General features: G+C 43.4%; 1 protein-coding gene across 1 annotated transcript in view; it reads left to right on the top strand.

Moving 5' to 3' along the window:
- The window catches only part of LOC124005622 (serine/threonine-protein kinase SIK2-like), a 57,275-nt gene that overhangs the window by 12,068 nt on the left and 27,978 nt on the right, over positions 1-17,229 (top strand). Inside the window, exons 4-5 of the mRNA XM_046315040.1 lie at positions 5,636-5,797; positions 16,311-16,435. Coding sequence (XP_046170996.1) covers positions 5,636-5,797; positions 16,311-16,435 — 287 coding nt within the window. The remainder of the gene's footprint in view (positions 1-5,635; positions 5,798-16,310; positions 16,436-17,229) is intronic.

Raw genomic sequence — 17,229 nt, 5'->3', positions numbered from 1 at the left:
AGGAGAGTAGCTGGGTTTAATTGACTAGGCCTAAACACATCTGTCTTCCTGAGAGTGTGCCACGGCGAGATTCATTTTGGCTGTCAACTTCTATTGTCTGCTGCAGAAGTTGGGTCTATAATTTTTAAAATTCTGTTACTCAGTAGATATCGAGTGTTTCTTTTGTCTGAGCTGAAAAGGCTTGGCTACACTGTTGACTCACCTAGCTGACACTAGTAGCATCGTTTTGATGGCTGATTGACCTGTGGCATGCTAGGCAGTGTTGAATTGTGTAGCGTATGCGTACGTCTTTACTTCCGTACTAAATTTCAGGAAAATAAGTTTGGAGCTGAGACATTGCAGGATTGATCGGGAGAGAGTCATTATTTCCCTTGTACAGTGGGCAGGCTGTCTGGATTGCCGGCCAGCTGAGAAATGTACGGACGCCAGGTCCTGCTCTTGCTCGGCTTTCCAATCTCTTCAAAACCGAAGCAGCTGTTAAGAGATTACACATCTACCCAAAAGAACTGGAACACGGTGCTCTTCTGAAATTTTGCCTCGTTGTTTTTAACACCCTGTCCTGGACCTGTGATTCATCATTCATCCCCCCAGTCTCTCCCACTTTCTCCCAGAATGCAGCACTTTGACTGAGTACACCTGACTGTGCTGCCATGTTGTTGGTCCTCCTCCTTGCCCCTTCTGACGTTGAAGCAGTGCATTACTCATTCATCCACTGGTGTGACGGTGGCTGCTGTGACAAGCTTGCTTTTTTGTGTCATTAGCCCTTAGCGGAAGCACTCTGGAGCGCACCAGACTCTGTTGCTTGCGTGTTAATGGAACTGCTTAGCTCTGTCAAGGTGTTGGGGATCAAGGCTAGAGAGCAAAGTCATGCCATAGATTTTCAAGTAGATTTAAGTCAAAACTGTAACTTGGCCACTCAGGAACATTCACTGTCTTCTTGGTAAGCCACTCCAGTGTAGATTTGTCTTTGTGTTGTAGGTTATTATTCTGCTGAAAGGTGAATTCCTCTCCCAGTGTCTGGTGTAAAAGCGGCTCCGTTCGGAAAGACGACTGTATCTTTGTGTCTGGGTGGTTTAATACATCATCCACAGCATAATTATGAACTTGACCATGCTTAAAGAGATATTCAATGTCTGATTTGTTATTGTTATCCATCGTCCAATCACTGCCCTTCTTTGAGGCTTTCGACAAGCTCTCTGGTCTTTTTTGTTGAATCTGTGCTTGAAATTCAATACTTGACTGATGGACCTTAAAGAGATTGTATCTATGGGGGACAGAGGAAGGAGTGGTCATTCAAAAATCATCTCAACCCCTATATTGTATTTCTCATGTCTATTTCAGTGCAATAAAAATAGTATCTAGCACAGTGAACATCACTTCTATTGTCCAATGTAAGTGTCAGCTAATTCCAGCCAAATGGGTAACCAGGATCCAAAGGCCAGACTTTCTCTAGCGAGGGATTGGTTAGGTACTATAGGGCAAGATTCCGCTGTAGGCTTACTACTCAGTATATGCAGAGAGGTTTATCACATAGCTGTGTTGCTGCAGTAGCCCACCCACCCAATCTCCGTATTCAGAGCACCTCGCCACATTCCCATGCCAAGTGATTTTTTTATTAGCGACACGCGACAAAGTGAAGCCTCAGTTAAGAGGGGAAACAATATGGAATATGGCACCCTCTCTAATCAGTGTCATGTTTTTCTAATTCCCTCTGAAGTTAACCACTCATCAGAACTACTGTACTGTCTGGCCATAATGTCACAGTTTCCTGGAACTTTAGCTGTATGCATTCTCATTTGCATAATGAACTGGATATGAGGGAATTATAATTCAGATTGATGGATTTAATGCTTGATATTTCCCTTAGGCTATTCCTAACTTTGCAGTTGCTCCATTTTTCTTTTTTTTTCACCCTCTCGTGTGAGCACAGGGTGGTTGGTGCTGTTGAGATGACTCAGACTCTTTAAAACTCTAACTCTGGTTGGTCTCCTGAAATGTTTTGTATCGTTGAAATGTCTTTAACGTAATTTTGCCCTTGTACTGTAGAGGGAAATTAGTTCCCATTCCTCTTTGTCTTTCTCCCTCCATGCTATGTGAGGGTGTGAAATACAGAGCTGCAAACATGGCTGCCTGCTGGTTGCAGGTGTGAAGATGCCATCATGACACGAGTTCCCCAGAGGCTGTTGATGAGTGATTAATTCTCTCTCCCATTATATCTGTTCATGGTTGTAATTGACGGGAGGAAGTCGTAACGAGTTTTATTTGATTTGGAATTTGCGGATGGTTACAATTCAAATTTTACGTTAGAATAATTAGCTAAATACACTCATACCATCATGGCCGCCTAGTCATCCCCAGCTTCCAGTTGGCTCATCATCCCCCCCTCTCTCTCCTGTAACTATTCCCCAGGTCATTGCTATGAATGTTAACTGGTCAAATAAATGTTAAAGGAAAAATGGTATCACAATAAAATAGAAACAATGAGGCTATACACAAGAGGTACCGGTACTGGGTCAATGGGCAATGCTTACTGGGCAATGCTCAATGGGCAATGCTTATGCTTAGTCAAGGTCATTGAGGTAATTATGTATATTTGGAAAGTAGTCAGACCCCTTGACTTTTTCCACATTTTATTATGTTACAGCCTTATTCTAAAATGAAATCATATGTTATTTTTCTCATCAATCTATACACAATATCTCATATTGACATAGCAAAAACAGGTTTTTAGACATGTTTGCAAATGTCTTTCAAATTAAACTGATCACATTTACATAAGTATTCAGACCCTTGACTCAGTACTTTATTGAAGCACCGATTACAGCCTTGAGTCTTTGGTATGACACTACAAGCTTGGCACACCTGTATTTGGGGAGTTTCTCCCATTCTTCTCTGCAGATCCTCTGTCCGGTTGGATGGGGAGCGTTGCTGCACAGCTATTTTCAGGTCTCTCCAGAGATGTTTGATTGAGTTCAAGTCCAGGCTCTGGTTGGGCCACTCAAGGACATTCAGATATTTGGCCCGAAGCCACTCCTGAGTTGTCTTGGCTGTGTGCTTAGAGTCGTTGTCCTGCTGGAAGGTGAACCTTCGCCCCAGTCTGAGGTCCTGGGCACTCTGGAGCAGGTTTTCATCAAGGATCTCTCTGTACTTTGCTCCGTTCATCTTTCCCTCGATTCTGACTATTCTCCCAGTCCCTGCTGCTGAAAAACATCCCACAGCATGATGCTGCAACCATGCTTCACCGTAGACATGGTACTAGGTTTCCTCCAGACGTGAGGCTTGGCATTCAGGCGAAGAGTTCAATCTTGGTTTCATTAGACCAGAGAATCTTGTTTCTCATGGTCAGTCATTTTTTTAGGTGCCTCTTGGCAAACTCCCAAGTGGGCTGTCATGGGACTTTTACTGAGGGACTCTACCATAAAGGCATGATTTGGTGGAGTGCAGCAGAGATGGTTGTCCTTCTGGAAAGTTCTCCACAGGGGAACTCTAGAGCTCTGTCAGGCCTTTATGACCAAGTCCCTTCTCAGTTTGGCCAGGCAGCCAGCTCTAGGAAGAGTCTTGGTGTTTCCAAACTTCTGTGTTCTTGGGGACCTTCAAAGCTGCAGCCATTTTTTTGGTACCCTTCCCCAGATCTGTGCCTTGACACAATCCTGCCTTGGAGCTCTACTTACAATTCCTTTGACCTCATGGCTTGGTTTTTGCTCTGACATGCACTGTCAACTGTGGGATCTTTATATAGACAGGTGTGTGCCTTTCCAAATCATGTCCAATCAATTTAATTTACCAAAGGTGAACTCCAATGAAGTTGTAGAAATATCTCAAGGATGATCAATGGAAACAGGATGCACCTGCGCTCCAATTTTAGTCTGTCTGAATTCTTATGTAAATAAGGTTTTTCTGTTTTTTTTTATAACTTTCTAAAAACCTGTTTTTTGCTTTGTCATTATGGTGTATTTGTGTGTGTGGATTGAGATTATTTATTTAATCCATTTTAGAATAAAGCTGTAACAAAATGTGGAGAAGTTAAGGGGTCTGAATTACATTCCAAATGCACTGGCGCTAGGGGAAAAGTGACTATGCATAGATAATAAACAAAGTAGTAGCAGAAGTGTGTGTGTGTGTAGTTAGAGTCCAGTGAATGCATATCAAGCAAGTTGTTGTAGAATTTTAAACTTTTTTTTTTTTAAACAGGGTCAATGCAAATAGTCTGGGTAGCCATTTGAGTAACTGTTCAGCAGTCATGTGGCTTTGGGGTAAAAGCTGTTAAAGGAGCCTTTTGGTCCCAGCGATATTGTGAGAGTTTGGGCGAAGTGTTTGCTGTTGGAGAATTTTTGGACTTGTCAGCATCGCTGAATACTAATTCAAGAAATATCAACAGAATCGAGACATGATGGGTCCATGATCTTTGGAGATGGATGGGGAGGTTTCTTTAACATGTATACTATTCAAACAAGATAAGCCAAGCCCCCAACATTTAAACATTTTTTAAATTTAACCTTCTATTTAATAACTAGGCAAGTCTGTTAAGAACAAATTCTTATTTACAATGACGGCCTACGCCTTATGCGACTCCCAATCACGGCCGGTTGTGATACAGCCCGGGATCGAACCAGGCTCTCTAGTGACTCCTCTAGCACTTAGATGCAGTGCCTTAGACCGCTGCATCACTCTGGAGCCCCAAAATAGATTCCAAGTGTTTGCATTTGTCTCAGGAAAATGGTCCGTGGCCCAAATTTGTTTCCACCCGTTTGTCCCTTAGAGAGGCAGCGTAGGGGTCAGAACAGAAGAGCGTCATGCAGCTCTTTGCACGACATTGCAGCACCCAGGGACATTGGAGTTAGGTCATCTTGGCTCTTTCTCACTCCCTCCCCCTCTTATGTGCTAATGCACAAACAGCAGGGCAGTTCTGAGTAACCCTCCTTCTATCCCCTCCTTGAGTTAGCTGATGAGGACATTTTCAATGTTTTCTGTGTATTACAGTAAGCTTAGGCTATAATGTGTTTGTCACTGCCCAACCCTGCCAGCTCACCTCAGCTCTCCAGCTGTAAACTGAGCGGAGCTAGCCAGGCTGGGCTAGAATGTGTTAGTCGAGCACTGTATGCGTTAGTTGGGCCTGTAGGGTCTGCGGGCTTGGCTGGCTGAGGTCTGAGGGCCTGACCCAGCACTCCTGGGTGTGGTGACTGACCACATGATTACGTCCGGGGGGGGGGGGGGGGGGTGTTTACTCTGCTGCCTCGACCCGACCACAGAATCACAGGCCAGGCTCCTTATTGTGACTCATCACTGTCCTTTCCTTTGTAGGCTGGCCGGAGGAGGGGTGGTTACTGTAAGAATAGTTGAGAGAGCTGAGGTGTTCCATGCCACTATGTGATTGTACTCTACAACCATGGCAAACCAAACCCAAATGGAATTGTACTAGACTATTACTGTTCAGGTATGAGCAGAGTGTGGATTCTGTTAGGCACACAAATGGATTTGGTCTAATGTGTAGTCTAGCAAGCCTTAGCTAGGAAGAAGACATGGAGCACACACAGGCCTACAGTACATGTTTGAGGGCTACGCATTCTAGCCACCCTTGATTTGAATGTATGCCAGCTGATGAATGTATATGACTCTAACCCTCTCCCCTCTCTAGACTACCTGGCCAAACACGGGCGACTGAGTGAGCTAGAAGCGCGGCGCAAATTCTGGCAGATCCTATCAGCGGTGGAGTTCTGCCACAATCGTAACATAGTCCACCGAGATCTGAAGGCTGAGAACCTGCTGCTGGACGGACACATGAACATCAAGATAGCAGGTAGGTGGTCAGTGCAGTGAAGCCAGACATTTTTGTGTTTTTTCCTTGACTCCATAACCTGTCATGAGAGACCAGACATTTTTCTGGTCAAGTCACATGGTCAAGAAAAACTCCTGTACTTTCTCATCGCTAGGGTTCCAAAATTCCCCCTGTTTTCCAGAAATCCTGGTTGGAGTCCTGGCAATTTTTGGAAAGTGATTTTGCAACCCTACTCTTAGTGTTTCAGGGGAACTTAAGACTAATCTAAATTGTTAGATTACTTGTTGGTTATTACTGCATTGTCGGAACTAGAAGCACAAGCATTTCGCTACACTCGCATTAACATCTGCTAACCATGTGTATGTGAGAAATGCAATTTGATTTGATTTGGAAAGACCAGTGGGATGGACTGTATGAAAATACCTTGTGGAGAGAGTTTCATGTTCACAGTTGTGAAGATCCTGTAAATCGACAGGCCTAGAAATTGTGAACCAAGTCTTTTATATATAGTGCGAACAAACTCACAACTTGTTTTGATCAGAACATTGCTGTTGGATTACATGGCCAGGAGCAATGACCTCAGCGATGGTTCAGTTCTGAAATGTCTAACGACCAGAGCAGGCCATTTGCACTGTGTTGAGGTGACTAAAGCCCCCTAGCTAGATCAGGGAAGCAGGAGCTGAAAGCTAGACCGTACTGCACAGAGCCTCGGGCTGTTGTTGCATTATCAGGAAGATGGCATTTTGAGCGGGCTGGTGAAAATGTCATCGAGCATCTGCGAGAGGGCTGGGTGAGAAGGACTGTTCTAAGATGTTTGTCAAACACGGTGACGCGCTGTGTGCATGCCCACAGAGTCCTTGCGTTCCTGCTCCAGTGGTGTGAGATCTAGGCTAGTCCGGACTGTGACTGACAGAGAGGGAGACTTAAGAAGCCTGTCTTCCCGTGTTCATTAGGGCACGCAAAGGAAAACGTTTCCAAATGTTTTTCAACTAAAAATTAAAATGAGTCCCTGTAGTCCCTCCTTGATTTTAGTCTGTTTTGTTCCGTTTGATATCTAATGAACACGACCCAGTTTGTATCTCTGTGGATGTAAGAGAAGATGATCAGTTGTGGTGGCAGGTGGTTGTTTTTACCAAAGGCAATATCGCCACCACAATGACTCCGATCCAATTGTTGGGAAAGGTACACTTTTGGGGGGAAATGGACCAGTGAAAACATTAACCTAGGATTACAAATACATCAGGCAGGCACACAAGGACATTGGGACATCCTGTGCTTTGCTTGTCTTAGATGAAGACAATGTTTTTTGTCATCTTGTTCTAGTCTCTCTGGACTAAAGAGACTCACTGCACAGAGGAACAGATAAATGTTCCCCCAGTGATATCTCACCCCTTGTTTTACCTCACCGAAGGACATTGTGTGGTTCGTGTTTTATCCTCAAAGAAGAGGATGCACTGCCGCACTAGTCTCCCTTTTTTAAAGGTCTCCTTTTGTATACCCAGAACTGCCCGGGCGGTCAGTCTCTCAGACGCTCCATAGTGCTGTCGTCGTTGATGGTCAGTCTGGGAAAGGTCACCCAAGTGCCAGGCAGCAGGGGGTGTTGCTTTTATGTTTCTACTTCAGTGTGTGTCTCTGTGTGTGTGTGTGTGTTAGATCATGCACTAATCAGGAAGCCTCTTAATCACACTTGGGGTTGAGGCTGGCATCAAATTAACTGCTTCGAAAACACTCATCATATGTGACCAGTGATTGGGTCTGCTGCTGCAGCAAACAACATTTGATCAGTGGTACACTGCTTGACACCCCCTCTCCCCCCCTTCACCCATACTATTACACTATGTCTTGTTTTATTGTTCATGGACCAAGCTGAAAGGCGACCCATTACACAGAAGCACATGTTCAAGGTGCAGGTGTGATATAATCATTAAGCCACCCTCTCATTCACCCCCCCATGCCTCTGTACCTCAAACAGGGTGATACTCAACCACACACACTGTCCACCAGCTGTATAAATCACCATAGTAAGCTGAGCTCTCTATGCACTTGTGTCCTTGTTCAAGTTGACACATTGTATTGTCCCTCATTTATAAAGGAACAGCCACTGTTGGGATCCATTTGGGACACAGACAGAGTGACTGGTGCTGGGCGCGGCGTTGCGCAGCCCACCCTCCCCACATAGCGAGCCCCTGGGCTGTTGGGAGCATTGACGTCAGCCAGCCACGATGCTCAGTATGCAGCCCGCAAAGTGGGTCAGCTCCTCTGATAAGCCCTCACTCCTTCTTTACTCTGCCTTAATGTGCCTTGCCAGGGTCCTCACTGACATAGACTAGCCGAGATATAATTATCTACAACTCCCTTTGTCTCGGGGTAATACACACCTTTAGATCCCCCGTCTTAGATATGGGCATAAAGGTATATGATTGACCGCTTCTTTTGTCTCTTGGTTCAAATGTAGCCTAAAGACTAGGCTAAATCTAGACGTACGTATACCGTGCCTTCACTTCTTTTAACATTTCACATTTTGACCTTGTGGCAAGCATCCCGCTGACCTTGATGCATTGTATTGTCAGAGCTAGACCGTTTTTCAGGTGAGGTATAAAAAAAGGGGGGGGGGAAACAAATTTCAGTTTACTTTCATCCAGTAAACTCAGATACTGTGAATTACCAGAATAGAATCCAGACTTGCATGGGATTGGATTACTTTTAATTTTAGGTGATGGTTATGAAACCTTGTTTTTAGCTAGACAAGTCAATGGCAATGCTGCACTGCTGTTGTTAAGTGTGTGTTGTGCAGTCTGTGGTACACGTCACACAGGGTTTCCGTTAGCCAAAAGTTGCTGGCTTTTGTCCACCCCCCAAAAATGAAAAAACTGTAAATAAATCTGTTGCAGGCTAAAATGGCCGAGAGGGGAAAAAATCCCATTGCAAAAGGATGCTGTTTATTCATTGATGGAGATACAAGTCAATGTAAATACATTTGACGATCATGCTTACAGTGCCTTTGCCAAAGTATTCATCCCCCTAGGCGTTTTTCCTATTACAATCTGGAATGTAAATATATTTTTATTTGGATTTCATGTGATAGACATACGCAATATTGGTGAAGTGAAATGTTAAAAAAAAAACTGAAAAGTGGTGCGTGCATATGTATTCACCCCCTTTGCTTTGAAGCCCCTAAATAAGCTCTGATGCAACCAATTACCTTCAGAAGTCACATAATTAGATTGCACACAGGCAAAACACTGTTTTAATCAATTGTTTGGTGATGTGAATATATTTAGTGTAGTTTTATCCAAAATAACTTTTTTTTTAATGTTTCACTATTTTTTTATTTGAATGAGAGAGATTCACTGTGGAGGATGATTCTCCTCTGAGGAGCCTCTACTGCTTCACACATTTTACTTTTCACTGACAACTGCAACTCAATAATCAGCTAGGCCTATTGCCATGCGCACTGCCCAAATAGGCATAAGCCCAAATAGGCATACGCCTATGAGCTTATGATTTTGAAACAATCCACAGCTATTTTTTAATGATTTTTTTTAAAGACGCTAGTGGTCCTTGAGTCCTCTGTGGCTAAGTCATGCTCTGAAGTATTTTGAAGGATTTTATTTCTTCCTGTATAAACGGGAGTAATTTATATAATTTTGGCAAATTTAGTTCAATTTACTTCCCTATTGGACCCGCTATGCCATTTCTCTCATGTCTTATTGGTTTTCGTGTCAACCTTCTTTCGTCCAGAAACTTAAGGCACAATCCTAGTTATATTAGCAACCCATTCTAGTTGTTGAGTCTTTAGACACCCCCCCCCCCCCCCCCCCCTTCTTTCTAAGTTTCTAACAGAGATTTTCGTATCTGTCACATATGGAACTGCTGTCAATTGTGCCGTTTCTGGAGTGTGTTTTCCCGCTAATTGCTTTTTGGCAACTGTTTGAAAATGAGGTTTTATTGGCTGAGTTAGTTCCATGTTTTGTTAAGATGCGTTACCATAATCTAAATGTGATTTCTGTAATTTTGAGCACTGTGGATAGACAATCTCATGGTTAATGTTTCAAATGGCCGTCAAATTAAAATCTCCCCAGTCATGTTGTCCAGCGCCACATTTTCCTAACGGAAATACTGACGTCACACGAGTGGCAGAGAGAGAGTGGGTCTCAAGTAGCACCCTATTCCCCATATAGTGCACTACTTTCAACCATTTAGTCGCACTTTGCGTCCCTTTTACATGGCTGTGCGAGTGAATTTCTTTAAATTGGTAGCATCAGTGCGAGCAGCACATTCTACATGTTCACTTCAAAACACCCTATTTTCTTTAGGAGGCTAAAGCCCATGATTTGGTCAAGCAGTAAAGTACATTTATCCTCATCATTCCTGTAATTAAAGTGTCTGCCTGCCCCTGTACCTGTTTAGCTGGGAACTGCTGTTGCTGTGTTGAGCGAGCCACTCGCTCTGCTTTCCTGGACAAATGTATAGCATTTTAAAATCCTATTGTGGGGAAAACACAGCTATCCTGTTATTTAAAATGAAAGTATATTTGTCACATGGTTTGTAAACAACATGTGTAGACTAACAGTGAAATGTTTACTTACGGGCCCTTCCCAACAATAACACGAGGAATAAATACTCATTGTGTAATGATAACTTAGCTATATACACTGGGCACTAGTACAGTAATAATAATAATATACAGAGTGGATGACAGGGGTACGAGGTAATTGAGTTAGATATGTACATATCGGTAGGGGTACAGTGACAAGGCAACAGGATAAATATAGCAGCAGCGTACGTGTTGAGTCAAGAATTAGTGCAAAAAGGGTCAATGCACATAGTCTGGGTAGCGTTAACTATTTAACTAACTATTTAGTAGTCTCTTGGCATTGGGGTAAAAGCTGTTCAAGGTCCTGTTGGTTCCAGACTTTGTGCATCAGTACTGCTTACAGTGCTGTCTTTGATAATTGGTGGCTGGAGTCTGACACCGCCTGTTAAAGAGGTCCTGGATGGCAGGGAGCTCTGCCCCAGTGACATACAGGGCCATACTCACTTCCCTCTGTGTAGTGCCTTGTGGTCGGATGCCAAGCAGTTGCCATAGCAAGAGGTGACGCAGCCAGTCAAGATGCTCTCAATGGTGCAGCTGTAGAACATTTTGAGGATATTTTCAGCCTCCTGAGGCGGAAGAGGCGTTGTCGTGCCGCCTTCACGACTGTGTTAGTGTGTGTGGACCATGATAATTCCTTAGTGATGTGGACACCGAGGAACTTGACGCTCTCAACCCATTTCCACTACAGCCCCGTTAATGTGGATGAGAGCGTGTTGGACCCGCCATTTCCTGTAGTCTGCAATCAGCTCTTTTGTCTTGCTAAAGTTGAGGGAGAGGTTGTTGTCCTGGCACCACACTGCCAGGTTACTGACCACTGTCGTGTCATCAGCTAACTTAATGATGGTGTTGGAGTCGTGCGCGGCTACGCAGCTGTCGTTTTCTCCAGACATTAAAGCAGTGACTCGCTCCTGCAGGTTAATTCTCTACAACATCCGTGGAGAATGACCTTACCTCACACAGAAAGCGGCGCCGGTCCTAATCCAGGCACTTGTCCTCGCCCATCTGGACTACTGCAACTCACTGTTGTCTGGGCTCTCCGCTTGTGCCATCAAACCTCTGCAATTTTTCCGGAATGCTGCAGCCCGCCTGGTTTTCAACTTTCCCAAGTTCTCCCATGTCACCCCGCTCCTATGCACCCTCCACTAGCTTCCAGTCAAAGCTCGCATCCACTACAAGACGATGGTGCTTGCCTATGGAGCAGCAAGTGGAATTGCCCCTCCCTAGCTTCAGGCAATGCTCAAACCCTTACACCTGAGCACTCCGTTCTGTCACCTCTGGTCTCTTGGTGTTCCCGCTCAGCCCAGTCCAAGCACCTGAAACCCTACCTCTTCAAAGAATATCTTCAATAATCCCCCTCACTACTTTGAGGAAAATTGTACTTACTATGCCTGTGATATGTGGTGTTCCCACCTAGCTATCTTAAGATGAATGCACTAAAATGTCAAATGAGTGGCCCGTGTTGAGGGTCAGCGTGACTGTGTTCTCGCCTACCCTCACCACCTGGGGACGGCCTGTCAGGAAGTCCAGGATCCAGTTGCAAAAGGTGTTCAGTCCCAGGGTCCTGAGCTTGGAGGTTACTATGGTGTTGAACGCTAAGCTATAGTCAATAAACAGCATACTTACGTAGGTGTTCCTCTTGTCTAGGTGGGAGAGGGCAGTGTGGAGTGCAATATAGAGTATGTCATCTATGGATCTATTGGGACGGTATGCGAACTGAAGTGGGCCCAGGGTGTCTGGGATGGTGGTATTGATGTGAGCCATGACCAGCCTTTTCAAAGCATTTCATGGATACAGATGTGAGTGCTACGGGGTGGGGTGATAGTCATTTAGCCAGGCTACCTTGACGTTCTTGGGACTATGGTGGTTTGTTTGCAACATATAGGTATAACCGACGGGGTCAGGGAGAGATTGAAAATGTAATTCAAGACACTTGCAAGCTGGTCAGAGCAATGCTCTGAGTATGCATCCTGGTAATCCATCTGGCTATGTGGCCATGTGAATTTTAACCTGTTTTTTTTTAAAGGGCTTACTCACATCTGCTACGGAGAGCGTGATCACAATTGTCCGGAACAGCTGATGCTCTCATGCATTGTTCAGTGTTGGTTGCCTCAAAACGAGCATGGAACGAATTTTGCTTGTCTGGTATGCTCACATCACTGAACAGCTCGCAGGTTGAGTTTCCCTTTGTACTCTGATGGTTTGCAAGCCCTGTCACATCCAACGAGCGTCAATGCCGGCAAAGTAGGATTCAATCTTAGTCCTGTATTGAAATTTTGACTGTTTGATGGATTGTCAGGGGTTGTAGCGGTATTTCTTATAAGCGTCCTTAAATGTTATCTGATGAATCTTGGAACATATTCCAGTCTGTACTAAACAGTACTGTAGCTTAGCATCCGTTTCATCGGAAAACTTCCGTATTGAGGACGTCACTGGTACTTCCTGTTCGAGTTAATCAAATGTTAGTATGGAGTCCTGCCTATGGGCTTCCCAATGGGCCCTGGTCAAAAGTAGTGCACTAAAAAGGGAATAGGGTGCCATTTGTGTTGCAGTCCAGGACACTGCTGCAGCTTTATACGGGTTGATCTTGGACATTGGCCTCTCATGGGAGGGGGGGGTGAGCGCATTTGGCCAGAGCACTGAAGAGGCTAAATCAATTTGCTGAGCTACTGAACACTGCTTTGTGCCACACAGTCCAACACGACCTGCCCCCATTACGTAAGGCAGCGTATTATTATTTGTTTATTTCGCAACGCATCTTCTTCCCTCGGCTTTATATAACGGGGATGATAAATAAATAAATAAATAAAGAGCTGAGAATACAAAATATTTTTTATTCATTGGATAAAGTTAGTTGTTTACAACAGGGTCCCTTTAACACTGTTCGGCTCCACAGATAACGATCTCTCCGTTCTCACACTCGAGGGCAACGACACTGAAGTTTATTCTAATGGGAATCTTAAACATAAGGAACAGACACGTGAGGGAGTGAGACAGAAAGGGAGCGGGAACAGAGGGGGTGGGGAGGAGGTAGTGATTTACGTAAGAGAAAAAGCTAGCAGCTTCATACTGGTAAAAGATTTGGCCACACGCTGTTGGAAGTTTAATTTTAATGAAAGGCAGAGCTTTTTTTCTTTCCGAGTTATGATTTAGATCAAGTGTAAGTTTGGAGCTCACTGCCGCGCTCTTTTTCTCTCTCTCCCTTGGAACAATCAGAACACACAGTCACTCTATGAGCTCATGTCAGTCTCCTGGGAGATGACCTCATGAAGGCCCAGCTAGCCGACCAATGGCCTCAACACACAAATATGTGCATTACATATCACATTGGCTAAAAAAACCTGCAGGTTGTTCTAATCTGCGTCCTAAATAACACCCTACTCTCTATACCAGAGGCCCTGATCAAATGTAGTGCACTATAGTGAATATGGTGCCATTTGGGACACAGTTCCCTAGAAAGGAACAGTTTTTCAAACATAGCCACTAGACTTGACTACTATACTGTTACATAGTTATTTATTAGTATTGCTACCTACCTGTATTGTTATTCTCATTTGTTATTTTTGATTTGTGGTGCATTTGTGTGATACTTTGTAGTCTGTCCTTATGTTGCACTTCTCCTAATACTCATGGTTTGTTAGATGGAAGCAGAGATACAAACTATAGATAATTTGCTTCCAGGGATAGTAGATGGTCACATTCCAAAGACAAGACTGCTTTTTCCACAGTTCCGGCCTTTCTCCTGTTATTTCATATACACTAACACTTTAGTCAATTAGTAGGCTAACTTTTGTAAAAAAAGAAATACTATATATATATATATATATATATATATATTTTTTTTTTACAAAAGTTAGCCTACTATATATATATATACATACAATCAGTGCCTTCAAAAAGTAATGTTATGTTAGACTGAATTTAAAATTAGATTTAGTGTCACTGGCATGCACACAATACCCTATAATGTCAAAGTGGAATTATGTTTAGAATAAATGTTTACAAATTAATAAAAAATGAAAAGCTGAAATACATTGAGTCTTCAACCCCTTTGTTATTGCAAGCCTGAAAGTTCAGGAGTAAAAATGTGCCTAACAAGACAAGTTGCATTGACTGAATCTAATTTTTGACTACATCCTCTCCGTACCCCACACATACAATTATCTGTAATTCCCTCATTCAATCAGTGAATTTAAAACCTCCACCACAAAGTCCAGGGAGGTTTTCCAAGAAGTGAACCTATTGGTAGTTAGGTATAAAAAAAAAAAAACTGAAATTTGCTTGAAAATCGATGGCAAGACGGGTTTAATGTCCATTGCTGGTGTTTCTTCACTGAAGCAAGTCTCCTTCTTATTGGTGTTTTTTAGTAGTGGTTTCTTTGCAGCAATTCGACCATGAAGGCCTGATTCACGCAGTCTCCTCTGAACAGTTGATGTGTCTGTTACTTGAAATTTGAAGCATTTATTTCGGCTGCAATTTCTGAGGCTGGTAACTCTAATGAACTTATCCACTGCAGCAGAGTTAACAGGGTCTTCCTTTCCTGTGGCGGTCCTCATGAGAGCCAGTTTCATCATTGCGCTTGGTTTTTTGAATGCACTTGAAGGAACTTTCCAAGTTCTTGACATTTCACGTATTGACTGACCTTCATGTCTTTAAAGTAATGATGGACTGCTGTCTCTCTTTGCTTATTTGAGCTATTCTTGTCATAATATGGACTTGGTCTTTTACCAAATAGGGCTATCTTCTCTATACCCCCCTACCATGTCACAACACAACTGATTGGCTCAAACGCATTTAAGAAGGAAAGAAATTCAAGAAATTAACTTTTAACAAGGCACGCCTGTTAGTCACCTGGAATGCATTTCAATTATCTCATGAAGCTGGTTGAGAGAATGCCAAGACGTCATCAAGGCAAAGGGTGGATACTTTGAAGAATATCAAATATATTTTGATGTAACTGTTTTTGGGGGGGTACTACATGATTCCATATGTGTTATTTCATAGTTTTGATGTGTTCACTATTATTCTACAATGTAGAAAATAGTAATAAAATAAAAAATAGACAATCCCTTTAATGAGTAGGTGTCCACATTTTTGAATGGTACTGTATGATATGTATTTTCAATAAATGTGCAGAAAATATATTTTCACTTTGTCATTATGGGGTATTGTGTGTACATGGGTGAGAAAGCAAATTAATTGAATCAGTTTTGAATTCCGTCTAACAACTCAATTTGGAATATGTCAAGGCATATGAATACTGTCTGAACACAATGCATCTCACCTTCCTATTTAAACAAGTTAAAGCCATTTTAATCCTTGATGAAAAAGCGATAGGTCTATATAGTGTTCTTTGGTCTATATAGTGTTCTTTGCCGGACAAAAACAGTTAAATCCTTGTTCCTGCTTGGAACATCTCAATTTATTCTGTCTGCTGGAACAGAATCCGAGGGTGCCTAAAATTGCTGTTTTAATGTTGGAAAATGATTAGCATGTACAGGTGCTGCTGTGCAAGGAATATTTTTCTGCCTCTTTAGCAACCACCCCCACTCTTTGCGCACACACAGTCACATTTTCTTATCTGGAGCTAGTGTTTAAAGCCCTATGCCACAGGCTACAGGTAGTCAATCTGTCTTGACTTCCTGTGCGTCAGCCACCTTCTGATCCTTTGACCAGTCTGCTCTCTCTCGCGCGCTCTCGCTCAGTACTCAGGGTTCTGAGTACTGACGCGCTCCATCTGCTACGATCCATTCCCTTCCATCCTTCCCTCACCTCTTACCACACATCACTCACTCACTTAGTCAGTCAGCCAGCTAAATGTGCCCAGGCAGAACCATCCATACCGTCTATGGGCAGAAGAACTCAACCCAGTGTATGTTTGTTTGGGTCAAGGTGAAGGTGCGTAATAAGTTAACTGTGTCATTCTCCCCTTTTTGTTAGATTTTGGCTTTGGGAACTTCTTCCAGCCCGGGGAGCCCCTGGCCACATGGTGCGGCAGCCCCCCCTACGCCGCTCCGGAGGTGTTTGAGGGACAACAGTACGAGGGCCCCCAACTGGACATCTGGGTAAGACGATGCTCTTGTCTGCATCCTAAATGGCATCCATATTCCTTCCAATAGTGCCCTATTGGCTCTTGTCCAAAGTAGTGCACTATACAAGGAATAGGGTGCCGTTTTCACACACCTGCTCTGCAATGAGTCACATACTGCCAACTAGTCCCTCGGTGATACACACAGAGTTTCCCAGAACTGACTGTACATTGTCTTTGACACTGGATCGAGTGTAATCATGGACATTTAGAAGCAATAGTGAGGCCAACCAGATTAAACAAAGACAAAGTCGGGGAAAAGTTGTGTCCCAAATGGCATCTTACTCCACACAGTGCACTACTTTTGACCAGAGCCCTATCAAAAGCAGTGCACTATTTAGGGAATAAACTGCCATTTGGGATGCAGTCACGGTGCTTAGCTGTGAGAAGGTGGGATAAAAAAATATACTGCTTTTGGTGATTGTGTCGGGGATCTGATTGTGAATCATCAACCCTAGTCAGCTGGGGCGGCAGGGTAGCCTAGTTGTTAGAGCGTTGAGCTAGTAACCGGAAGGTTGCAAGTTCAAATCCCCGAGCTGACAAGGTACAAATCTGTCGTTCTGCCCCTGAACAGGCGGTTAACCCACTGTTCCTAGGCTGTCATTGAAAATAAGAATTTGTTCTTAACTGACTTGCCTAGTTAAATAAAGGTCAAATTAAATTAAATGTTTGCTTTCCCCCTTGCAGTGATAAGTGTATGAGAATGACATCTTGTTAAAAAAACAAAACCAAACTTACTCTTTTTCAAAGGTGACCTGAAGACGTGAAATC

The sequence above is a fragment of the Oncorhynchus gorbuscha genome, linkage group LG19, assembly GCF_021184085.1.
Source record: "Oncorhynchus gorbuscha isolate QuinsamMale2020 ecotype Even-year linkage group LG19, OgorEven_v1.0, whole genome shotgun sequence".
Taxonomy (NCBI): domain Eukaryota; kingdom Metazoa; phylum Chordata; class Actinopteri; order Salmoniformes; family Salmonidae; genus Oncorhynchus; species Oncorhynchus gorbuscha.
This window is presented reverse-complemented; position numbering and strand designations above follow the sequence as displayed.